The sequence below is a fragment of the Notamacropus eugenii genome, chromosome 3 (assembly GCF_028372415.1).
Source record: "Notamacropus eugenii isolate mMacEug1 chromosome 3, mMacEug1.pri_v2, whole genome shotgun sequence".
In the NCBI taxonomy this organism is placed as follows: Eukaryota; Metazoa; Chordata; class Mammalia; order Diprotodontia; family Macropodidae; genus Notamacropus; species Notamacropus eugenii.
In genome coordinates, this window is record NC_092874.1 from 407,405,766 (window position 1) to 407,433,238 (window position 27,473).

Here is a 27,473-nt window from a genome sequence, read left to right on the forward strand (position 1 = left end):
ATTCTCATCCATTTGGGTGCTCTCTCCATCAATAGTAGTGGTTGTAATAGTAGCAATAGAAAAGCACTGGCAGTAGCAGGGGCAGCTGTTTTTTATGTACTTTTTTAAGGTTTGCAAAATGGTATCCATTACATCACTCATTTGATTGGAGCCAATAGTATTGTAGTTGCCAATAGTATTATCATTTTACAGATGAGGCATCTGAGACTGAGAGAAGTTAAGTGACTTTTTGGTTAAGTCCTATGGTAAATATTTAAGGCAGAATTTAAATTCAGGCTTTCTGGCTCCACAGGTACTACTAGCTCTGCCCTTGCCACATTATCTCATCGCTAAAAAATCACAACCTCTCATTACCTTCTCATCCTGTATGACCCTTGTCCAATTCTCCCCATAAATTATTCATAGAGGAGCTACCCAATTTACCCCCTAGAGCTTTAAACATTATGTGGACATCAGTGCAACATTTTGGGATTTTGATCAATTATCCCTTAATCTCACTGCATGACCCAGCTCCTTTTCTGATTATTGTGTGTGATTAGAATGCATGCAGTGAATGATATGGGTAATAATAATGATAAAAATAATAACAGTCTTTATGTGCACATTAGGAACTATAAAGCCAAAGCAGACTTGGAAAGAATCCTAAGAAAAATTCATACCATATTAATGATATAGGCCCCCTAACCCTAAGATTAATATATTCTCATCAAAAGGAAGAAGAGCATTGCTAGGCATTCTCAGAGTACTTGATAAATTAAGCACACCCATATATAAATTACCTTTAGAATAAGCAAAAGTAAATCCTGATAATAACTACACACCACTGAGTTTGTTGAAGGCAATCCAAAACAATTTACCTTGGGAGAGAACCATCGATCGCCACAACAAAGCTCTAACTGTGGCATCAGGAGGTCAAGTTTTCATGGGATTTTTGAGTCATCTGACAGTACATTTAAAATATAGTGAACTATGAAGTTCTTTAAACACAGAGACATTCCATACAACTAGTCTGATATTCCATTAGCCCAATAATTCTGGGATTTCATCAATATGGCTATTCCCTTTATCAGTGTACCTTACAACCTAGCCATTTCTTCTTTTTTCTGAGGAATTCTCATCCATATTGCTCTGTAATTCTTCACAGAGGAGCCACCAATGTACTGGAGGTCTTCCTCCCTATTTTCCTAGCCATATACAAATATTTGCAGTTCTATTCAGACATGAAAGCCCAACTTGACTTGGTCTTTTGATTTCATATTCAAATGGTAACACTAGAATTCTGTGGTCACATGCTGAAAAATTTCCCAATCAAATTTATCCAGGACTGAGTCACAAAGTCATAAAGTTTTAGAGACTGAAAGGGTTATGGAAATAATCGTAGTCTGGTCTCATCATTTTGCTTGTAAGGAAAATGAGAATCCACAAGGTTAAATAACTTGCTCAGGATGCTGCAGGTAGATGAGAGCACAGCAGAGCCTAGAACTGCCTGATTCCTGGTCCAATCATTTGTTTAATTCCACATTGCCTCAGGATCTTGTCAAAAAGGTCAAGATTTTGCATGGATGGTTTTCAGTGAACTCAAGTAGACTCATAGTGATCATCTCATTCATGTCTAAGGGTTCACATGCCATCTGTTTTATCATTTGATGTAGAAGTTTTTCAGACATTGTTGTTCACCTTTCTAGTCTGCAGTCCTATGCCCCTATCTTACCCCACTCCCTTGCACTTTAAATCAGTGGAACAATTTATATATCTACATTGAACGTAGATGCATAGCTGAATAGGATGTCAGAAGTCCTCTAGTACCTTATTTTATAAGCAAAGAAACGAAGTCCCATAGAGGATAAACCATCTCCCCAAATTTACTCAAGCAGAACTGGGATTTGAACCCAGTTTCTTTTCCTTCAAATCTAACTTGCTTTCCAACCAGCGGTGGGGAACCTGTGACCTCAAGGTTATATATGGTCTTCTAGGTTCTTGGGTGCAGCCCTTTGCCTGAATTCAAGTTTTACAGAACAAATCGGGATTTGTTCCGTGAAGTTTGGATTCAGTCAAAGGGCCACACTTGAGGACATAGAGGACCTCATGTGGCCCCAAGGCTACCGGTTCCCCTTGCCTGCCTACCATATCACCTCTGACTTCTCTCCTAATATTTCTCTAATGAATGCAGAAGCAGGCAAATGAAAGAGAAAAAATTCATTAAGTCCTTATTACATGCGAGTCACTGTGCTAAGCACTGGAAATACAAATTGGAAAACATGGCAACTTCATTGAGGGGGTACTGGGTCAAAATAAACACTTACTAAAAGTCCATTATGTGCAAAGCACTCAGTATTATTGGCAGTGTCTCTGAGATCATCACTTGTAACATGAAATCTGCCTGTGTCAATTTTGCTCTTACACCTGTGAGTCCAACCCCCTCACCACCCAACCTGACTATCATGACCAAGATATTATGGAGATATAACAGGAAGACACCTAGTTCCTTTTCCTAATCAAAACAGGCCAATGAAAATCAGATAATGTCCTAAAGATTGTTTCATTCTCTGCTTATTTTAAATTAATCTGTTCCATTTGAATTTCACAAATGAATCAGGAATGAAAAAGGAGCTATGTTTTCAGGTACATTTCACTGAAACTGGGATTACCCTTAGAGTGTGCAGAGTGAAAATATGATGGAATTGATTCCCTTGTCAAAGAATGATCCCCTTCTTGCTCTCCCTCTACTCTGCTATACTACTCCTGGTGCATTGTGCAATATCCTTTGTTCCATAAAAAGCAGGTGTTTTGTTCTAAGATTTAAACTGTTTCCCCAATTATACTTTATCATGCTTGTCACACTGTTGACATCCTCTTCTTAAGGTTTCCAGCACCTTTTAAATGCCATTTCCTCTCCATTTCCAGCTCCTGAGATGCTGACATGCCATTATTTCAGAAACTTTTAAGAATAGTGGTAATGTCAGTTCTGCTTTTGTTGAGAATGTGCTTAGAAGCATGTTCCCAGCAACCTACTGTGTTGATGTTTAGGTAATTGTGGGTCATGTTCCTAGGGGATTTTCCTTTTGTATGTCCTAGAGAAAGTTGCCCCTTTTCTCCACAGCAACCTACTCTGTTTCCTTTTATAATAAAGAATGTCTTAGTATTATACGTGTTATACAAACAGATCCAAATAGGCAAAAAACAATAACAACCTCGTATTATATTTCACAGGATAGTGGAAAGGGTGATCTATATAATCAAAGCCTCTGGTTTCAAATTTCAGCTTTACCATTTACTGTAAATTTGGGCAAAAAGTCACTTATCCTCCCTGGGATTGTTACTTCAGTCATAAAAAGAAAAGGCTAAACCGGACTGTCTCTAAGGACACTTGCTGTTTTAAATCCTATGAACTTTAATAATAATAACATAGTACGTATAAAGCACTTTAAAGATGGCAAAGCACTTTTCATATATTATCTCATCTTATAAGTGCTTTTATTTATTTTCTCATTTCACAGATGCAGAAATTACTCTGGGTTACACAGTTAGTAAATATCTGAGGCAAAATTTGAACTCAGGTCCACCTGACTCCAAGTCTAATGTTCCAGAACACTGCATTGACTAGCTTGTCTGTTTTTTTGAGAATGCTCAAAGATAGCTAGCTCCATTTTTATGCTGTTTCTTAGGCTAGGGAATGCTTTTAGAAAGCATAACCATTAAAACTACAAGAAGCACATCTTTGTTGAAATTTTTGATGAAAAGATGGTTTTTAGGAAGAAAATATCTTCATTACTCTGTGGCCCAATATATTCTAAGGGAACATGTTGACCAGCCATCAAACATTTACCAGGTTCCTTCTTCACAGACAAGAAATATAAACTATCCTACCTCTTCACATGTCTATACCATATCCAATTGTGGATTCAAAGTCATTGTGAAGGAGAAGTCATCACTAATTACTCCTGACCTTGTGCTTCTTTTCAGTTCAGTCATTTTTCAGTCATATCACACTCTTCATGACCCCATTTGGGGTTTTCTTGGCAAATAGAGTGGTTTGCCTTTTCCTTCTCCAGTTCATTTTACAGATGAAGAAACTGAGGCAAACAGGGTTAAGTGACTTGTCCAGGGTCACACAACTAATAAATATGTGAGGCCAGATTTGAATTCACAAAGATGAGTCTTCTTGACTCCAGGTCCAACACTCTATCCACTGTACCACCTAGCTGCTTCTCTGTTGTTGAGTTATTTCAGTTGTGTCCAACTCTTTGTGAGTCCATTTAGTGTCTTTTTGGTAAAGGTACTGGAGTGGCTTATCATTTTCTTCTCTAGCTCATTTCCTACACATGAGGAAACTGAAACAAACAGGGTTGAATGATTTGTCCAGGGTCACACAGCTAATAAGTAAGTATCTGGGGCTGGATCTGAAATCAGGTCTCCCTGACTCCAGGCCTCACCCTCAATTCACTATACTATTTGGTTGCCCAGCTGCTTCTCTCTATCCCTAATTTTTATCTGAATCATGACCAGTTTCTAAGGTCCCCTACATTTTCCTCCCCCCCTCCACAATGATCTCTTTAATTCTGAAACAAGGTTGGGACTTCTCCAAAAGAAATTTTATGGGGTAACTAAGGGATTTAAAATTATAAAACTGAATATGGAGACTTTATTCTTCAACTAAACTACACTTGGGCTTCCATGAATGATATACCTTCCTATATACCCAGTTTCCTCAGACTGTAACCAAGAACTTGATAAAAGGTCCAACTGGATAAGTGTCAGAAAGTCAGCCTTAAATCTCTCCCAAGCTTGAGACCAACATTTATGTCTGAAGAGCATGTCCAAAAGTGAATTCATCTTTTCCCCCAAACCAGATATTCCTCCTGCATACCCTATTTCTGGTAGGCTTGCCACCTTTACTCCAGTCATTCAAGCTCTGAACATCAGGAATTTTTTAGCCCTTTCTTGTCCTTTGCTTCAATTCTGTTCAGTCACCAAATCCGATGAATTCTCTGAACTCAATATTTCTTGATTCTTATAGAACCATTTATTTCTCTTTTCTATTTTCTATTTCTATTTCTCTATTTCCTCTTGTCTTTTCCCTATTTCAGATCTCCAACACCTCTCTTCTAAACTGTGATAAGAGCCTTCTAAGTGATCTTCCTAGCTCTAGTCTCCCCTCGTACCAGTCTATACTACATGCAGATGTTATATTAATCTTTCTAAAGTAAAGCTCTGATAACATCACTCCATTATCCAAAACTTGTAATGCCTCTCCACTGCCTTTTGAACTATATCCAGATGCTTTGCTGTTCTTGTATACATCTACCATGTTTCAGCCCAACAGGATCATTTCAAGACCTGTCACTGAGTTTAACACTTTGCGGCATGTATACATAATAAGTTCTTAATAACTGATGTTATAGAGGGATCATTCTTTCCTCTCAGATTCTCTTTCTGTTGTGCTCAGCTAAATAGATTGATCTTTCAAATGAGTATTTTTAGAAATACACGTCTTTACCAACAAGATCTGTAGCCTGATAACCAAGGCCGTTGACCCCAGAGTCAACATACTTCAAAGTAGGCCTCATAAAGATAAAAAAATTAAACTGACCTCTGATGACTTTAGCTATGCCAAACAAACCTAAGAGGAAAGCACAACAATTTTATATAATTTTACACAAAGAGGAAGCTTCAGAAGATTCTGAGAAATTATTAGTATTCCCTTTAAAAGAAAATTACTGATGTTTCATTTGAAATATAAGAAACTGGAGGTTGATCTCAAACTAAAAAGGGACAATTTGAAAGCATTAACTAAAGTAATTTCAATGTTTTAAAAATTAATATCTTTTGTTTTTATATCATTTATGTTTTTCAATATGTCCTTCCCTATGACTCCCCCAAAAGAACCATTAATTATCACCAAGACGGAAAATAAAGCAATTGAGTTTTAAAATACAGGAGCAAAAATAATAATCTAAACGCGCTTTTGGATTATTTTTCAAATAGAATCTCCTTTTAATTTCCAAAAGATGACAACTTTTTCCCTTCAGTTCTAAACTCTACTTTCGGTAGGTTGAAAGGCACCCATAAAAAGCAGAAGGTTTGAGAAGCTTTAGCTGAGTAGTCACATATATTAAAAAATATCACCATTTGATAATTTGTCTTACTCTAATTCCTTTCCCCCCCAGTATTCATCCTTGGATTTTTTATGTAAAGCAAGTGTTCTTAAACCCTGCGTGTTTATGTGTGTGCATGTGTGTACAAGTGTGTGTGTGTGTGTGTGTGTGTGTATGCATGCATGATATTCGGCATTCTAGTGAAGCCTATCAACCCCTTCCCAAAACATTATCTCAGAATGCATAATACAAAATAAGATTATAAAGGAAACCAATTATAATGAAACACAATTTTCAAAAGATGCTTTAAAAAACAAGTCTACAGATGTCTGGTTAAGAATTCTAAAGCTTCTGTTGCTGATTCGGATCTGTTTTCCCTTGCCCTAGATAAAGGATAAAAGCAACTTTTGATTTCTGCATCAAAAACCCCTGCCTTGTAGTGAAAAAAAATTACATTTAGAAATGGAGAAATTGGGTTGAATCTTACCTCTCATGCTGCCCATCTGTATAACATGACCAAGTCATACCATTTATCAGAAACTAAGTTTCCTTATGTATAAAGTGATGGAGTTTGCCAAGGAAATCAAAGTCAGAAATCAAGGAATGATATAACAAAAGGTGATGCCCTGTTATACTATTATATTATCTTTGCCAAGAAAACTCCATGGACAGTATTTGCCTGGCATGCTACCATCCACAAGGTCACAAAGAGTCAGACACGACTGAATGACTGAACAACAATCTAACAAAATATTCATAGTAGCACTTTTTATGGGGACAAAGAATTATTTGTAAAGTTGGTACATATAGGAAATGGTTGAAACAAACAAACAAAAACAAAATATGGTGTATTTTTGCCTCCTTGCCTTGTTCTTGCTTTCAGATTTCAAAACCATGCTTCTGCCTCTGTCTCAACCTTGAGCTTCCCTCAACAAGCTGTAATTTACCCTCCCTGTGCCTTCCAACATGGAATATTCCTCAGTAGGCCCATCTCTTTCTACTTTTGTGGTGTTCTTCTTGGGGCCTCCATTTTGTTGAAGAGACCAAGATGGTTTTCATTCCTTTCCAAGCCTTGTTTTTGGCTTTCAGAACTCCTAACCATACCTCTGCATGGGATAAATTCATTTGCTCCTGACTGGTGACAGAGACATGATTGAAATGCTGAATCCTGTAGAGGTTGGCTTCTTCCCAGAGTCTCTTTCTCCCCTCAGGGGCTTCTCCCTGAAGAGAATCTAGTACCATGTTTCTTTTCTCTTTAAAATGGATGTTAGAAAGAAATGCAAGATCTCTCTCCTCCCAAGCTCTTACCACCTCTACTTCTCACACAGTTTCATATCATTAAGCAATCAGACTTCACCAAAGAGGAGAGACCTACATAAATGGACTTTGAACCTCTGGTTACAATATAATCAACATATTTTGCCATAAGAAATGATAGAGAATCATTAGAAGATGTATGTGATCTGATACAAAGGAAAATAAGCAGAACCAAGAGAACAATGTGCAAAATAGCAACAATGTAAATTAAAAAATCACCAAAAGGAAGTTGAGTTTTGAGTTTAAAAGACAAATGATAAATATCCTGAAGCAGAGTATTGCTCACAGAAGAGACAGGAGACTACTAATACAGAATATTACAGACATTGTCAAACAAGATTTTTCTTACAACAAATATATTTATATAATTGTTTTCTTGTCACAAGAAAGAGGGAATGGTGGTACAGGGAGGAATGATAATGGCAAAATATAAAGACAAAAATATCAATGAAACATTTTTCTCAAGGTCACAAGAGTAGAACTTTTGAAAGCTGCTCCTTCATCTCTATGGTTGTTTTTTCCAAGGTACCATACTGTTGCTTTCTAAAGTATGTTCTTGGAAACAGGAGATAGAGGAATGTAACTCAGAAAGCTGGAAGTTACATAATGGGGGAGAGACCAGATAGAAAGATATGAAATGCTGGCTTCCTTCTAAGTGTTCATTTGTAGAATATTTAAAAATGTGATTAAAATAATATTTGTTAAGATTAATAATGTTTTTGTTTCTTCAGTGTTTTCCAGGGTGCCTGACAATTCAAATTCGTACTGTTTTATGTGTTTTCATCGTGATTTTGCTTTACTCTGTCGCTCAAGGATGTGTGGTGAGTATTTAACTTTGTAATGCAAAGGCAGAATTTCAGCAATATTGTTGTTAATTGAATTGCACATTGTCACTAACTCTTCAAGTGTAGTAGCCTCTAGTCAGAACACTATAGAGTCCAATTTTAAAGTTGAACATAGAATTTTAATAGATAGAAAGATTCATACTCCTAAGACCTTACCTTCTTAAACATATTTTGACTCCTTAAAGAACAAAAACTTGCAATTTCTGCCCTTTGACTTCCTAAACAATACTTTACATTTGAATCTACCTACATCGGCCTAAATCCATTTCCAGAATATTTTAGGAGCATGCATCTTTCAAAGCACTAGTCTTAGAATCAAGAAGACTCATTTTCATGAATTCAAATCTACCTTCAGTTACTTTCTAGATGTATGACCATGGGCAAGTCATTTAACCCTGTTTGCCTCAACTCCTCATCTGTAAAATGAGCTAGAGAAGAGAAGGCAAGTCATATTACTGTCTTTGACAATAAAACCCAGATGGTGACTGAAACAACTGAACAACAAATCTTTCTCCATTGTGCATGTACTCACTGTAAACTCTTAATTCAGCAGAACTAAGGAAAGAAACAACCCTGGTCAATGGAATATACTTCATGAAGACTTACCATTAAAATCATATGTAGATGATCAACTTTCAGAATTAAGATAGAAACACACGCAAGACCAAAATATCTTCAACATATGTTAATATATGATGATTTAACAGGCACTTTCACAACCTGAAGGATATCTCTAGAAATAGAAATAGAAAATAAGCTGGCTAGGTAGATTTTGTGTCTGGACTGGGAGTTAGAAAATCTGAGTTCAAATCTTGTCTTAGATGTGTACTAGCTGTGTTTCTTTATCTGTAAAACGGGAATAATAATCACTTTAAGGTTTATAATCACCCTAAGAGGTAGAGGCTAGCTACTATTATTTTTTGTCATTGTCATCACTGCATTACACCATGACGTATCAGTGAATGGGGATATGGAAAGAATATTCTCCTTATTTTAATTCTGGGGATAAATAGAATGTTAGTAGGAATTTCACTTTCTTCTTTCTACACTGAGGATCATGTGTGTGTGTGTGTGTGTGTGTGTGTGTGTGTGTGTGTGTGTGTGTGTTTAAAACACAAATGAAGCTGTTACCCTGACTCTTGAAGCCAACTAGAACTGCATATCCATGCAGGGATGGAGAAAAGAAGAGAATAAGCATTTCTTAAGTGTCTACTGTGTACCAAGCTCTTTGTGCAGATTATCACATTATAGCTGGGAGTTAAGTGCTATTATAATCCCCATTTCACAGTTGAAGAAACTGATGCAAGCAGAGGTTAATGACTTGCCCAGGATCAAACAACTAGTAAGAGTCCAAAGCTGATTTTAAACAAAAATATTCCTGACACTAAGGTCAGTGTTTTATCCACTGCACCATCTGAAAAATGAAGAAGTAAGGAAATCTTGGTGTTCTCTTTTAGCTCTATACAAGAGTCTATATACAGTAAACATTTTGCCATTGAAAAATCTTCATAGTCCTGTCAAAATAACATTGCCCTTCCCCACTGCACAGTCAGAAAGACTTGAGTTTGTATCTGACCTCAGACACTTACTGTGTTGCATTGAGAAAGTTACTTAACCTGACTCTGTCTCAGTTTCCTCAACTATAAATTAGAGATAATAGCACACCTTCCCCCCAGGGTTATTGTGAGGATCAAATAAGATAATATTTGTCAAGCACTTAGCACAATTCCTGGCACCTAGTAGGTACTATTTAAATACTTGGCTTTTTTTTTCTTTTTTTACTTTTTGGTTGATTCAGGTACTGTTAAATTATTTTTAGTTTTCAACATTCATTTCCACAAGATTTTGAGTTCCAAATTTTCTCCCCATCTGTCCTCTCCCCCCACCCCATAACCCATTGCATTCTGATTACCCCTTCCCTCAATATGCCCTCCCTTTTATCACACTCCTCCCTTCCCTTATCCCCTTCTTCTCTTTTCTTGTAGAGCAAGAGAGATTTCTATACCCCATTACTTGTATTTCTTATTTCTCAGTTGTATGCAAAAACAATTCTCAACATTCATTCCTAATACTTTGAATTTCAATTTCTCTCCCTTCCTCCTTCCCCACCTATCCCCACTGAGAAGGCAGGCAATTCAGTATAGGCTGCATATGTGTAGTTTTGCAAAAGACTTCCATAATAGGCATGTTGTGTAAGACTAACTAACTATATTTCCCTCCATTCTATCTTTCCCCACCATTTATTCTGTTCTCTCTTTTGACCTTGTCCCTCCCCAAAAGTGTTTACTTCTGATTACTCTCTTCTGCAATTTGCCCTCCTTTCTATCATCTCCCTCATCCCACTTGTTTCCTTTTCCCCTACCCTTCTGTAGTGCAAGATATACTTTCATACCAAACTGAGTGATCATGTCAATCCATTAAGCCAAATGTGAAGAGAGTAAGCTTCCCTTTTTCCCTCTCATATCCTCCCTTTTCTCCTCCTTTGAAGAAGCTTTTTCTTGCCTCCTTGATGAGTGATAATTTACCCCATGCCATTTCTCCCTTTCTCCTCCCAAAATATTCCTCTCTCACCCCTCAATTTTATTTTTTTAGGTATCATCCCTTCTTATTCAACTCATCCTGTGTTCTGTGTGTGTGTGTGTGTGTGTGTATGTGTGTGTGTATAATACCTCCACCTACCCAAATACTGAGAAAAGTCTCAAAAGTTACAAATATTATCTTTCCATGTAGGAATGTAAACAGTTCAACTTTAGAAAGTCCCTTATGTTTTCTCTTTCCTCTTTACCTTTTCATGCTTCTCTTGATTTTTGTCTTTAAAAGTCAAATTTTCTATTCAGTTCTGGTCTTTTCATTGAGATTGCTTGAAAGTTCTCTGTTGAATTGAATGACCATTTTTCCTCTGAAGCATTATCCTCAGTTTTGCTGGGTAGGTGATTCTTGGTTTTAATCCCAGTTCTTTTGACTTCTGGAATATCATATTCCAAACCCTTCAATCCCTTAATGTAGAAGCTGCTAGATCTTGTGTTATCCTGATTGTATTTCCACAGTACTCAAAATGTTTCCTTCTGGCTGCTTGCAATATTTTCTCCTTGATCTGGGAACTCTGGAATTTGACCAAAATAATCCTAGGAGTTTCTCTTTTGGGATTTCTTTCAGGAGGTGATCTATGGATTCTTTCAATACTTATTTTGCCCCCTGGTTCTAGAATATCAGGGCAGTTTCCCTTGATAATTTCATGAAAGATAATGTCTAGGCTCTTTTTTTTTATCATAGCTTTCAGATAATTTTAAATAATTATTATTTAATTATTTTTAATTTTTAATTTTTAATTTTTAAATTGTCTCTCTTGGACTTATTTTCCTGGTCAGTTGTTTTTGCAATGAGATATTTCACATTGTCTTCTATTTTTTAATTCTTTTGGTTTTGTTTTGTAATTTCTTGGTTTCTCATGAAGTCATTAGCTTCCATCTACTCCATTCTGATTTTTAAAGAACTATTTTCTTTAGTGAGCTTTTTAATCTCCTTTTCCATTTGTCTAATTCTGCTTTTTAAAGTATTCTTCTCCTCGTTGGCTTTCTGAACCTCTTTTGCCAATTGAGTTAGCCTATTTTTAAAGGTGTTACTTTCTTCAGCATTTTTTGGGTCTCCTTTAGTAAGCTGTTGACTCGTTTTTCATGATTTTCTTGCATTGCTCTCATTTCTCTTCCCAATTTTTCCTCCACCTCTCTTACTTGACTTTCAAAGTCCTTCTTGAGCTCTTCCATGGCCTGCAACTATTGCAAATGTATTTTGGAGGTTTTGGACGCAAAAGCCTAGACTTCCTCTGATTTTATGCTTTGTTCTTCCTAATCTGAGAGGATGGAAGAAAACAGCTGTTTGCTAAGAAAGTAACCTGCTATAGTCTGATTTTTTTCTCCCTTTTTGGGGCATTTTCCCAGCCAGTGACTTGACTTTTGAGACCTTTGTCAAGAAGAGGGTATATTCTGGGGCCTTGTAAGTTCTCAGTTCCTCCAAGGTGGCACAATCAAAGGAGTTTACTCCTCTCCTGACCTGCACATTGGTCTGGGAGCAACCAAAAACTTTTCTGCTCAGAATCTGCAATTGAATTCCCTCACCACAACCACCTCCAGCTGCACCATCAGTGCTCCTCCTCACCCCAGGGCTTCCACTCAGGGCTGAGATTTGACCAGCCCTTTAGTTCCCCCAGAGGCTCTAGGTGGAGTTCTGTGAAAATGGCAGCTGCCCCTGCAATGCCTGTTGCTGGAGGTCCAGACTGCGCTCCCCTCCTGGGTGAAAGAACCCTCCCACGGACCTTTGAAGCTGTCTGTGGTGTTTGTGGTTTGAGGAATCTGGGAACTGCTGTGGGCACCCTGAATCCTGTTCTGGGTTCTGTCTCTGCTCTGTCAGGCTGGTCTGCACTCCTCATACTGGTCTCCTGCCTTGTTTTTTGTTTTTTTTTTCAAAGCCATATGTGTTGTTAGCAGTATTACAAGTATGATCATACTGCTACGTCAGCCATAAATACTATAAGTTACCTAGGCTAGTGTGGAATCAACTTCAGACACTGGATTGTTTGTAGAGTCCCAGAATAATGAAAATCACTAAAACTTACAAGTGTAGGTAAAAGTCACAGTATTTATTTCAAATTTATTTTGTACTTTCTGTGTCTGTAAGCAAGACATATTTCCATGTTACAGATTCAGCAACTTTAAAATTGTTTGTTCATTTTCTTTATTTGTCACCTGCCTCACAACAACCTTTAATTTGCTTAAAACCCATCAAATATCTTGAGTTCCTCTGTGTAAATAAATAATAGAAGTAAAAGCAAATTAAAACTTGAGATTCTTTCACTGGCAGATGTCTAGAAATTACATTTCATGACAAAGCTTTAATAAAATATTAATCCCTACTTCAAGTGTTTTTTAATGGCAGTTTCAGTTATACCGTTGGTCAGACCCTGTCCCTAATTCTATGTGGATGTGCGTATCAAGTCTGTAGGACTTATTATAATACAGAAAACCTGTATAGTGGGTGTCATACTTAGTCCCCTATCACCAGCATTATTGCAGTTCATTCTTTATGCATATCCCCTTTTTCTTGTTCTAAAATTGGATTAACTTGACAGCAAAGAAATTTAAAGGTTGGGAACATGTCAGTCATATTTTTAAAAATTGATTTAGACTTGTATATATATGCTCGAAGATTATCAGTAGTGTCAGCACAAAAACTATCTTCGAGAAGTCTAAAAAAAGTGAATTAAGTGAAAAAAGATCTGCAAGGAATAATAATAATTGTCACTCATATAGTACTTCAAGGTCTCCAAAGTGCTTTCTTTACAATGACCCTATGAGGTAGTACATATAAGGAAACAGTTTCAGAATAATTAAGTGACTTACCTAAGGGTCAAATAGGAAATAAATGTCTAAGCCAGGATTTAAACTCTGATTTTTAGTGAATCCGATTCCAATATTATTTCAACTATATTACATTGCCATCCAAGAAAACATTTCTGGGTTTTTTTTGTGGAAGGCAAAAGAACCAGTTAACTAATTACCCTTTAAAATTTTCAACCCATTATCTTTGCATTATATTGGCATGGCTTCTGTAACACTATTTCCATCTTTGTTGGCCCATGGGACAGCAGGGTTATGGATGGAGCAATAATGAGGGTGAGGTGACTGGCTCCAACATTGAGTAGGGAAATTTATTTCTTACCAACTGAAGTCACCCACTCCATGCCCGGGTGTTGTCTCTCAGGTTTCTGTCCCTCTTCTGGGAAGTACAATCCCTCCTACACAACTGCACCCTAAAACAATATCTTCCTGAGATGGGCCATATTTCAGGAGCTGGGGCCAGAATATTTAGAAGATTGGCAATACTCTCTCTAACAGCACTTGACTAGGGGAAAAAAATCCTTTGTGTACCATGTTCTCCTCAAACTCAATTTGTCCCCAGGTCCCAGAATTCCTGGTTAAAGTCCCAGTCATAGAGAACAACAAAATATGATATTATAGACACATATATGTATACATACATATATATAAAACATACACACATATACATACACATATCTTAAAGAAAGAATTGGGGGTGACAATAAGAAAAGAGTGACAACTTTATTCTAGAAATGGAAGATATTCTGCTAAATATCCATTTCTAAAACTCTTTTAGTCTATGAGATCTTCCACTCAAATGATAAAAGTATTAACCTTTTCCTTTTAAAATCATGTGATTAATTTCAGTTCCAGCCAATAATCAACATTTATTGAACTGTTGTCTATGACATATAATTATGACATGTCTGTGACATGAACCATGCCAAGTTATTGTGATAATGGATATGTGAACCTGAATCAGATGCAGTCTTTCCTGGAGGAAAATTTAAGAAACAAGGTGTAGAACTGAGGCAAAATTATTTAATAGAAGAATTGGGGAAATGAATCATCTCCAGCCAACATGCATTTATTAAGTATTTACTGTAGTTCAGGTACTGTGCCAAGCATTGATTACACAAACAAAGATAAAAGCTACTCACTTTACATTCTAATAGGCAGAAAATGTAGATGTAAAAGATAGATACATACAAGATATATCTAAAGTAGATGGAAAGTAATCTGAGAGAGGAAAGCATGGTGTTGGGGAGATGAAATATCTCACTAAACTAAATTCAGTTCAACAAGCCTTGGGTATTCAATATGTACCTAAATAATTCTTGGACTCCTTGTTTTGTGGATGGAATGAAGACATTTCATTGAAATGATGCCTCAAAAATATGTTCAAATAATCTGGACTTAGTTATTTCATTTGAAGATTAACATATCCATATGTATGCACGTATACATATGTATGTATGTATTTATAAACACACAAGATTATCAACTTTGTCCAACTTTGTAAACATGATTTAGCACAGAAGAGTCTAACCAAGTTGGTCCTTTTTGATTTTTCTCAATAATACCTTATAAAGAAACAAAACACAATGAATCTTTGTAGTGAATCTTCTCGAAGATTCCCTCTGTAGGTTTTCCAATAAACAAGGTAAGACAGAAGCAGTAGATTCTGCCTTATTTAGCCTCTGGAGGAAAGATGGGGAGTGAGAGCTAATTCTCACCATGGTTTTCATGTAGAAAGGACAGGAAGTTAACTGATAGAATGCTATGGTATAAGAATATCCCAGAAGTAGGATAGATTTCACTAAGTGGAAAGGTTATCTGGTGCTAATCCTTGTTTCAGAGAGGCAGGAGACTGGCAACATGGTGTAATATGTATTTCTATATGTATATTGAGGTTGGAGGTTGGGGAGGTGAGGGAGGTATAAAGTCTAAGAAAAAATTGTTAGCTGTGAAACATTGAGAAAGTCAGTCTATATGAGCCTCATTTTCCTGATCTGTAAAATGAAAATAATGATGTTTGCCTTATATGCCTCACCTGATTGTTGAAAGAAAAGTCCTTTGTAAGTCTTGAAGCACTAGATAAATATGAGTAATTATTTTCCTGTCTCATCTGTAAAATATGAATGATATACAAGCTTATAGTATTGTTTTAAAGATCAAATGAAATAATATATACAGAACTCATTGTAACCACATGAAGTGTGAGCTTTTCAAATGATCAATTACAGCTAGATGCCTATTCTAAACTAAAAATATTTTCACAGATAAGATACTTGGACTGTGTTGGATAGTGTGTGTGCGTTCAAAATGGATTATTACTTTACAAGATTTTCGTTTCTACATCCCTTTCTTCTTACTCTCCCAGGTGGGCTGCATGCCTTGGTCATGGAACACTAATTCCAACAGATCCTTAGTGATTATTTCTTCTGGAGGAATGAATAAGACAAAGAATGTCCTGCCCTGTGACACAGCCCATCACACATTCCTTTCCTGCATTGTGGGAACTTTGACGCTGGCAATATTTCTCCGTGTGTCTTCGTTGCCAAAAATGATCCTTCTCTTTTTGGTTACAGTCTTGTATATACTTGTTTTGGAGCTCAGTGGGTACAGAAAAGCAGTGGGGTAAGCGAATTTACTGGAATATCACTAGGGGAGGGGTCTAATGGGTCTCTTTGGAGGGTATCAGCTATTTGTCAACAATTCCAATGTAGTTCCCACTCTTAAGACAACAGTTTTCTTAAATCAATTTTAAAATATTTTCAGCTCTGAATTTTCTCCCTCTCACTTCCCCCATACACACTGAAAAAGCAAGAAAAACAAAACAAATTATAGACATTCAGTCAAGCAAAATAAATTCCCATATTATTCAAATTCCTCCTCCTTCCCCCTCCAAAAAAAGCAAAACAAAACAATTATGGCTTAATATGCAATCTGAGTTCATCACCTTTCCATCTGGAAGTTGGTTCTTTGTTTCACCATAAGTCCTCTGGAGTTGAGGTTTGGTCGTTTAATTGATCAGAATTTCCAGGTCTTTCAATTAAAAATTCTGATCAATGTAGTATCAAGTATTCCAAAGGACCAATGATCAATAAAATTTTCCATTTTTGTCTGAGAAGTGATGGACTTAGGGAGAAAAAATGATGTTTATTTCTTAGGCATGACAAATCCATGAATCTGTTTTGCTTAACTATGCATATTTGTTACAAGGTTGTTTTTTTTTCTCTTGTTCTCTTTCCTTCTCAAGAGTGGGAGAGGGAGGAAGAGGGTAAGAATATATTTTTTTGTTTAATAAAAAAAATGAAAATAGAGAAAAGAAATAGCTTTATTGATACTCTATCATTATGTTTAGGGAAGTATATTTCAGGGAAAAAATATCAAGTCTTTTTCAGTATGTTGAATGCTTCTAAAGTGAACTGGGACATACTGATAAAGAAGAAAATTTATTTTGAAGGATTGAGGTTTCTTTATTAAAAATTAATATATTAATGTCTTTTACATTTCTGTTTTACCGTAGATATCATTTTCAAAAATAGAGCTACTTTTTAAAGTTTATTTATTTTTAATTTGCATCATTTACTTCCATAAGTTGTAATTTTTTCTCCCCCTCCTTTCCCTCCTCCCTCCTCAAGATGGCATGCAGTCTGATATAAGCTCTACATATACATTCCTGGTCAGTATATTTTCACATTAGTCACATTGTACAGAAGAATTAAAACAAATGGGAGGAACCATAAGAAAGAAAAAAAAACAGAGGTGAAACAAACAAACAAAAATAGTCTGCTTCACTCTGTATTCAGGAGAATAGATTCTATCTATAATATATAAGAATAGTATCTCCAAAGTAATTACATTTATGATATTACTCAACGAAGTTTCTTAAGCTCAAGTGTTGGCCTCAGGAACTAATCACTAATTTGATCTTGTCTTTTCTCCTAAGGGGTGGCACATTTTACCTCCGTGGATATGAACCCATATTGGCTATTTTGCTGTTTTCCTGTGCTCTGGCCCTTCATGCCAGGCAGGTGGACTTGAAGTTACGTCTGGACTACCTCTGGGCTGTACAGGTAAGAAACCCCTTCTCCCTTCTCCTTTCCCTAGAAGTGTTTATGTATGGCAAAACCATTGGCTAAAACCTCAGTCAAGAAGAGTAATAATTGGCTTTAAACAAACAAAAACTATCATCAAGAAAAAAAAGGAAAAATAGATGTAAAGAAAAACAATAATGGTTCTAGCACACAAGAAGCTGAAGTCCTGATAGAGGAGATAACGTAATTAACTAGCTACATACAAGATGCATACAGAATATAGGGAAGGTAATAAAACAGGGGTGTCACTAGCAGCCAGGGGGGCACAGAAAATGCTTCCTTTAAAAAGTGAACTTTGAAGTGAGTCCTGAAGGAAGTTAGGAGAACTAAGAGGTGGAAGTAAGAGAATAGAAAATTGCAAGCATGACAAATAACCAATGAAAAGATGCTCAAATGGGAGTTGTAATGTCACATGCAAGGAACAGCAAAGAAGCAAGCTTAGTTGATTGTGGAGGAGAGTAAGGTATAAGAAAACTTTAAAGGTAGGACAGAATTAGGTTGTAAAGGATTTTAAGAGCCCAAATGAAGGCTTTATAATTGATCCTTCAGGTAATGATAAAACACTGGAACTTACCAAGGGTGGATGATATGGTCATTCTTACACTTTAGAAAATGTCATTTTGCAGCTGTGTGGAGAGAATGGATTGGAGTATAGAGAGGCTTGAGGAAGAGAGAACAAGTAGAAGGCGTTGGTCTATCCAGGCAAGCAGTGATGAGGGTTTGAACTCAAGTGGCTGTTTTCAAGCAGAGAAGGGGATATTTATATGAGAGATTGTGGTAACACGATTCAGCAGTGGATTATATATGTGGTGTAAGAGTGAGGATCCAAGGATGACACTGAGGTTGTAAGCTTGGGTAACTGGGAAGATGAGCTACTATCATTAGCTTGAATGCAAAAGAATATATATATACATATTCATCTATGCATATTACATATATTTGCATAGTAGTTGCCTGACAAGAAATATACTATTTTTCTAATAACCTGAGCAAAAACATGAATCTTTAGACTTTGCTCATGCACAGTTACCATTTGCACTATGGGAATACATTAAAATGTGGACATGTGTAGGCTTTCAAATATCCTAGCCTATTGCTAAATACTTGTCTGGTTGATGATTTCTTGAAATTTTATGAGAGGTTAAAGAATGTATAAATAGATGTTTAAATAATTGCCTTCTCAACCTTTGACCAAAAGCCTAGGGATGGTTTTTTTTTTCTTGTATGATTATCCTTTGAAATCCCTAATTATGTTACTTGAATAACTTTGATATTTAGTGGCCCTTAGTGGTGGGTTCTTGTTAATGCAGTGTAAGAGTGCATAATATGAATGCCCTAACATGTTCTTGTGGTTTCCACTATTAACATTCAGTGACTTTGACAAGTACCATGATTCCACGCTAGGGACAAACCCTGGCTAGTCTTTGTAGGTGTTGTTGGTCAATCCTGTCCTATTCTTCCTGACCTCATGTGGCAAAGATACTGGAGTGGTTTGCCATTTCCTTCTCCAGCTCACTTTATAGATGAGGAAACTGAGAAAAACAGGGTTAAGTGACTTGCCCAGGGTCGCACAGCTAATAAGTATCTGAGGCTAGATTTGAATTCAGGAAGATGAGTCGGCCTGACTCCAGACCTGGCACACTATCCACTGCTCCACCTAGCTGCCTAAGATTGACTAGTCTTACAAAACCATAAAGATGTGGAAGCATCTATGTGGCCCAGTGGATAGAGCAGTGGACCTGAAATCAGATTGACCTGAGTTCAAATTCTTTCCTACACACTTAACAGCTGTGTGACCCTGAGTAAGTCCCTTAACTATGTTCAATCTCAGTTTCCTGATCTGTAAAATGGGGATAATGATAGCATCTACCTCATGTAGTTGTAAAATAGGTGCTGGCATTGATCATTTATTGACCATAAAGTGTTTTATAAATACTAAGTGTTATGAGTATTAGAGTGGTCCTGGTGTTGGATTGTCTATCAATAGAACATTAGATTAGCTGAGATCAGATAGAGCCATCACCAGAAGGGTGGTCATCAAGTGATGAATATTTTTGGCCATGGAGGCTTCCTTGAGTGATCAAGCCTAGAGACATTTTGGGCAGAAATCTCCTTCCCCTACTCCTGCCTCACCAAAAGACAAAACAAAACACTTATCAGCCTGCAACCTGCCTTTTGGGTGAGTGGAGCTAGTCCTTTTATGACAGAACCAGTCCAAAACTCAGTAGAATCTGCAAGAACTTGCCCATAGTTTATAGACCCTAGGGTCACTTCTGTACATTAGAGGAGAATTTACTTGAAGAATATTTGACAACGAATGTTGAAATTATATGTCATTGATATTACGTTTACTCAAGGCGTCAAGAGTATGTTAGTGTACTCTTTAAAAGTCAGTGTTAATTAGTCACAGGATTATAATACTAATTTTTTTTCTTTGTCACCTCTTCAGCTCTTGAAGGGATTCACATTATCTAGAGTCATAAGGGGTATATGATCTGTTTCTCTCCTAGTTGTTTTTATAATATGATCTTTAATATAAAGATTATATATCCATTTAGAATGTAGTGTGGAATATGAAGTATTCATCTAAGTATAATTTCTGCCAGATTGCTTTACAGTTTTCCCAGCAATTTTTCTCAGGTAATGAGTCCCCACGCCCTACCACCACCCCTACCCTGGTCATATAATTGATGTTTTCTGCATTATAAAACACCAGGTTATTGAGTTGTACTGTTTCTGTTTCATAGATCTGTCTCTCCACTTCTTAACCATTACCAGATGGTTTTGATGATGGCTGCTTTATCATATACTTTGAGGTTTGAGAGTACTATTCCCTCTTTGTTCTTATTGTTTTTCATCATTTCACTTAATGTTCTTGATCTTTTGTGTTTCCAAATGAATTTTGGTATTACTTTATTAAATTCTATATAGTGTTTTTTGTTGTTAGTCATGTTTGACCCTTTGTGGTCCCACGGGGGGTTTTCTAGGCAAATATACTGGAGTGGTTTTTGCCATTTCCTTCTCCAGTTCATTTTACAAATAAGGGAAACTGAAGCAAACAGGGTTAAGTGATTTGCCCAGGGTCACAAAGCTAATAAGTATCTGAAGCCGAATTTGAACTTAGGTCTTCCTGATTCCAAGCCAGGCATTCTATCCACCCCACCACCCAGCTGCCCTCTATAACATATCCCCTTGGTAATTGGATTGTTGTAGCCTTAAAATTATAGGTTAATTTTGGTAGTAATGTCATTTTATTATATTGACATGGCTTAGCCATGAGTGCTGCCTATTACTCCAACTATTTAAGTTGTTCTTTAGTTCCTTAAAGGACACTTTCTAAATGAATGTATACAAATTTTTTCTGTATGCTTTGGTAGGTCAGTCCTCAAATACTTAATGCATATTGTAATTATTTGGAATGAGATTTCACTTTCGATGCTATTTCTTGAATTTTGTAATCCAAAATAATGTGTAATATTATTATATTATAATATAATATTAATTACATAGAAAAGCTGTTGATTTTTGAGGATTTTGTAGCCTGCAACGTTGCTGGAACTACTAATTGTCACTATCATGTTTGTTGATTTCCTAGGATTTTCCAAGTAAACCATCATATCAGCAGCAAATAGGGATAGTTTTAGTTCCTCTTTACCTATCTTTATACTTTCAGTTTCTTCTTCTTGTCTTACTGTAGGTGCTAGGCTTTTGAGAATGAAAGTAGTAATGGAAAGAGCAGGCATCCTTGCTTCTTTCCTGTATTTCTTGGAAAAGGCTCCAGTGTATTCTCATGTTTGTTTTTGGTTTTAGATAGAGGCTTTTTAGGATATTAAAAAAGATTCCTCTCTGCCTTTACTTTGTAAGGTTTTTAGCACAAAGGTATATTGTATTTTGTCTTAGGCTTTTTCTGCTTCTATTGAAATGATCATGTAGTTTTGGATGTTTGCATTTTTTATATGATTATGCTGATTTTCTTCCTAATTATGAACCATCTTGTGATCTCTGGAATAAATCTTATTTGGTTATTGTGAGTGATTTCTTGAATAAATAACTGTAGTCTGTAAAACATCATTTTATTTAAAATTTGAATCAATATTTTTTAATAGTATTAACTTATAGTTTTCTCTCCTTGTTTTATCTTTCCCTGGTTTAGGTATTAGAACTATATTTATCTCATAAAAGGATTCTGGCAGGATGTTTTTGTTCTTATTTTGTTTAAAATAATTTGTGAAGTTTAGGTACTAACTGTTCTTTAAAAGTTTGATAGAATTATCCTGTGAGTCCATCAGAATCAGGAGTTTTTATTTCCTTTGGGAGTTCCTTTACAACTGGATTTATTTCCCTTTCTGAGATTGGGTTGTTTAAGATCTCTTTCTAGTTTTTTATAGGTTCAGTCTTTTATATTTTTGAAGATATTTTGCTATTTCTTTTGTGTTCTCAGTTTTATTAGCATATAATTATGCATAACATGCTCTGATTATTCATTTTATTTCTTCTGGTTTTACTGTGATTTTACTTTGCTTATTTGATGGTTTATTTATTTTATTTCCTTCTCTTTTTAAAAATCAGATTATACAAGGGTTTATCAATTTTATTAATCTTTTTGAAGAATGAGCTTTTAATTTTATTCATCTTTCTATTTTTATTTCCAATATTACCTATTTCCCCTCTAATTCTTAATATCTACTCGTTTATGCATGTTTTCGATTGGCTTTAGTTGGCTTTCTGAATTTTTAGACACATATTTAATTCATTAATCCTTTCTTTTTCTATTTTGTTAATGAATGTTTGTAAGGATAGAATTTTTCCCATGAGGACTGCTTTAGTTGCTTCCCAGAAATCTTGTTATGTTCTTTCATCATTATCATTTTCTTTTTCATAGCTATTGTTTCTGTGATTTTTTTTTGACCATTTGTTATTTAGGATTCAATTGTTGTTATCATTTGGTCTGAATCTTTTGTTTGTGGTCACTGAGCTAGTTAAGATTTTTACTGCATTATGATCTATAAATTATATATTAATGTATTCTGCCTTTTTACATTTGTTTGCAATATCTCTGTGCCCTGTTATATTGTCAATTTTTGCAAAAGTTCTTTGTGATGCTAAGAAATGTATATTCTTGTGCTGTCCCATTCAGAATATGAAATGTCTTTCAACTCTAAGTTCTCTAGGAAATTGTTCAGTTTCTTCTTTTCCTTTTGTTTGTTTTTTTTGATAGAATTTGCCCAAAATGTAGAAAGATATATTGAAGTTTCCTACTATGTACTGTTGCACTATCTATGTTTTCTCATAGTTCAGATAATGGATTTTTTAAAAATAATTTTGAATGCAAGGCACTTGGAGCATATAATGCTTATTATTGATATTGCTTTATGATAGTAAGAGTTCTTAAATTTTTTGTGTGTTCTGCGTAATCCAGTGAAACCTATAGTTCCCTGATTAGATTTCAAAAAAAAAATCATAGTTAATAGAAATATTAAATTTTAGTTAAAAGTTGATAAAAAATAAAGATGTATTTTTTCCTTCATCTAAGACCACAGACTGAAATCTATCCATAGAGCAGCACTCTGTGGATCCCAGGGTAAATAATGCATGTACTAGAGGTAACGATTCCCATTTTAGAGGTGATGAAAACTAATGCTTAGAAAGAGTTAGTGACTTTTTCAGAGTCAAATAGCTGGTGTCAGTGGCAAGATTCCAAACCAGCCTCCAATGCCAGCACATTGTCCATTTTACCATGCTGTCACTTTTGCATGCAAAATGACCTTCTGGCTATTAGGGATGGATGGGTAGGAAATAAATATATTTTTTTAAATGTCAAGCCAAGCAAAATGGTAAATTCTCTAAACTGAATTTTTGGAGGAAAAAAAGGTATTTTTATTGATTGCTAAATTCCCTGATACCACATTTCCCAACAGTATCCTGGCCAATGTGGTAGCCTGCCACAGAAGCAGGGCTAGATTGCCCAGAGTACAGTTGGCATATTTTCCCAAGGACATGCAATGGGGTGACCTGCAGTTTGAAAACTCTTCTGAGGTAAAGTAGAATGATGCAGTAACCTGTGGGCACTGGAATCTCTCTCTAGTACTGTGGCATCATGGAAACCTGCCTGGCTTATTTTGTTGAGGTCATCCAAATGGGGGTAGAAACTAGAACAGATAAAATCAATATATTCTTGTGTTTATTGTTGTTGAAAAAAAAATCTCTGTAAGATATAGAAAAATATCCCCAAATAATATGCAAATGTGTTTTTAATTTGGCAGGTACTAAGGCCCAAAGGGATCAATACAAAAAATGGAGTCTAAGATCCTATTCTAGCATATTTGACTTACCACCAGAACATGACCTGATTAGAAATATTATTCCTTCAGCAATCATTTATGAGAAACTTACTGTGAAAACAATATGCATTGGAATTGATGGAGATATAAAATTTAGATGAAATGTGGTCCCTATGCTCATTGAGAGATAACCCATAAATATACATGACCATTCTGGTATTGTTATGAAGAATATATTGGATGGAGGTTGAACAAGGAAAGCAGGAAGAATTATAAGAAAGTTACTATAATAATTTAGGCAAATAGTAATGAGTAACTCATACCATAGTCACTTAATTTCTCCATTTTGAGGATGGAAGACTTGGACTATCATAAAATTCAGTTAATCAACAAACATTCATTAAGTGCTTACTATATGCCAAGTACCAAACTAATGCTGGGTATTCAAAGACAAATATGAAAAAGTTCTTCCCTTCAAGAAATTAACATTCCAATAGGGTGGAGGGGTAGGAAGGCACAACCTGTATACATAAAAGTATATACATTATACAAGAGAACTAGGAAGTGGTTATGGGAGGGGGTGTCATTTGGGAGAAGGACAGTAGGAAAGGCTTTACATAGTAGGTGGTACTTAAGCTGAATTTTATTTTTTTATATTTTTAGTTTTCAGCATTCATTTCCACAAGATTTTGAGTTCTAAATTTTCTCCCCATCTTTCCCCTCTTACCCACCCTGAGATGGCATGCATTCTGATTACCCCTTTCCACAGTCTGTCCTCCCTTTTATTATCTCCCCCTCTTATCCCCTTTTCCTTTACTTTCCTGAAGGGCAAGATAGATTTCTATACCACATTACCTATGTATCTTATTTCCCAATTGCATGTAAAAACAATTTTTTAACATTTGTTTATAAAACTTTGAGTTCCAACTTCTCTCCTTTCTTCCCTACCCACCCACCCCCAGTGAGAAGGCAAACAATTCAATATAAGTTATACATGTGTGCAAAACACCTTCATAATAGTCACGTTGTAAATGACTAATTATATTTCTCTCCATCTTATCCCACCCCCAACTCTATTTTTTACTTTGACCTTGTCCCTTTTGTAAAGTATTTACTTCTGACTACCCCTTCCCCAACCTGTCTTCCCTTCTATCATCCCTCTTTACCTCCTTTCCCCCTACTTTCTTGTAGGGTAAGATGCCAAATGGGTGTGTATGTTATTTCCTCCTTTAGCCAAATTGGATGAGAGTAAGGTTCACTCATTTCTTCTCACCTCTTCCCCTCCACTCTGAAACCTTTTATTGCCTCTTTTATGTGAGATAATTTACCTCATTCTATTGCTCCTTTCTCCTCCCAATATATTCTTCTCTTATCCATTAATTTTATTTTTTAGATATCATCCCTTCATATTCAACTCACCCTGTGTCATCCATCCATCCATCCATCTATCTATCTATCTATCTATCTATCTATCTATCTATCTATCTATCTATCTATCTATCTATTTTTTCCAACTACCCTAACACTGAGAAAAGTCTCATGAGTTACAAATATCATCTTTCCATGTAGGGATGTAAACAGTTCTACTTTAATAAGTCTCATGATTTCTCTTTCCTGTTTACCTTTTCATGCTTCTCTTTATTCTTGTATTGGAAACTCAAATTTTCTATTCAGCTCTGGTCTTTTCATAAAGAATGCTTGAAAGCCCTCTATTTCATTGAATATCCAATTTTTTTCCCATGAAGGATTATACTCAGTTTTTTAGGCAGGTGATTCTTGGTTTTAATTCTAGCTCTTCTGACCTCCAGATTATCATATTCCAAGCACTTCATTCCATTAATGTAGAAGCTGCTAGTCTTGTGTTATCCTGATTGTATTTCTACAATAGCTGAATTGTTTCTTTCTGGCTTCTTGAACTATTTTCTCCTTGATCTAAGAACTCTGGAATTTGGCTACAGTATTCCTAAGTATATTCCTTTCAGGACCTCTTTTACAGGGGCAATCAGTGAATTCTTTCCATTTCTATTTTACCCTCTAGTTTCCAGGTCAGTTTTCCGATATAATTTCTTGAAAAATGATGTCTAGGCTCTTTTTTTTTTATCATAGCTTTCAGGTAGTCCAATAATCTTTAAATTATCTCTCCTGGATCTATTTGTCAGGTCAGTGATTTTTCCAATGAGATATTTCACATTGCCTTATATATTTCCATTCTTTTAGTTCTATTTTAAAATTTCTTGATTTCTCATAAAGTCATTAGCTTCCACTTGTTCCATTATAATTTTGAAGGAATTATTTTCTTCAGTGAGCTTTTGACCTCCTATTCCATTTGGACAATTCCGCTTTTCAAGGCATTCTTCTCCTCATTGGCTTTTCAGACTTCTTTTGCCATTTGTGTTAGTCTATTTTTAAGGTGTTATTTTCTTCAGTATTTTGGGGGTCTCCTTTAAGAAACTATTGACTACTTAGCCCAACCTCAAAAGGACATATTGACTGATTTTCTTGCATCACTCTCATTTCTCTTCCCAATTTTTCCTCTACTTCTCTTACTTGATTTTCAAAATCCTTTTTGAGTTCTTCCATGGCCTGCAACCAATTCATATCCCTCTTGAGTGCTTTTGATGTAAGAGCTTTGACTCTGCTGTCCTCTGGTTGTATGCCCTGATCTCCCCAGTCATCATAGTAAGATTCCAGAGTCTGAGTTCTTTTATGATGTTTACTCATCTTCATGGCCAAACACTTGACTTTCTAACTCTTTGTCAAAGTAGGACCCTGCTTCAGATGGGCTGGGGGTGAGTATACTCTCCCAGGCTGGCAGGATTTTGTATCAGCTGCTGGATCCCTCACTTTCTATGGGTCCAGAGCTCTGGAAGCCGCCTCTGCAACTGCTGCTGCCATCACCACCACCAGCACCCCATTGCCCTGGGGCTGGGGCCAGACTCAGCCAGCATGTGTCCTCCTCTTTCACCCAGGTTTCACAGAGTTTTCTCACTTACCTTTTTGGCATTTGTGGGTTGAGAAATTTGGAAACTGCCACAGCTCCCAATGATTCAGTCCCCTGAGGCTTGCTCCAGCCCATCTGTGCCAGTGTGACCCATGCCAGACTACGTTCCATTCCCTGCCTGGTGTGAAAGATCATTCTTGTCAACTTTGCAGGTTGTCTTGGGCTGGGGATTTGTTTCATTCTGTCATTTTGTGGGTTTTGTAGCTCTAGAATTTGTTTAGAATCATTTTTTACAGGTATTTGGAGGGCTTTGGGGAAGAACTCAGAGAATTCCTTGCTTTCACTCTGCCATCTTGGTTCTGCCACACTTAATCTGAATTTACAGGAAACTGGAGATTCTAAGAGGCTGAGATGAGGAAGCACATTGCAGGCACTGGGACAGAGGAGGTGAAGTGTCATTTGTAAAGAACCAAAAATAGGCCAACATGTCTAGAAAGAGTATGTGGAGAGGGGTAA

The 27,473-nt window shown here is 36.2% G+C and overlaps 1 protein-coding gene across 2 annotated transcripts in view; it reads left to right on the top strand.

Annotated features, from left to right (window-relative positions):
* Positions 1–27,473, top strand: part of ADCY1 (adenylate cyclase 1) — a 362,236-nt gene that overhangs the window by 283,425 nt on the left and 51,338 nt on the right. For both annotated transcript variants that reach the window (XM_072598102.1, XM_072598103.1), the window contains exons 12-14: positions 8,144–8,233; positions 16,016–16,272; positions 17,588–17,714. In XM_072598102.1, the coding sequence (XP_072454203.1) occupies positions 8,144–8,233; positions 16,016–16,272; positions 17,588–17,714 (474 nt within the window). The remainder of the gene's footprint in view (positions 1–8,143; positions 8,234–16,015; positions 16,273–17,587; positions 17,715–27,473) is intronic.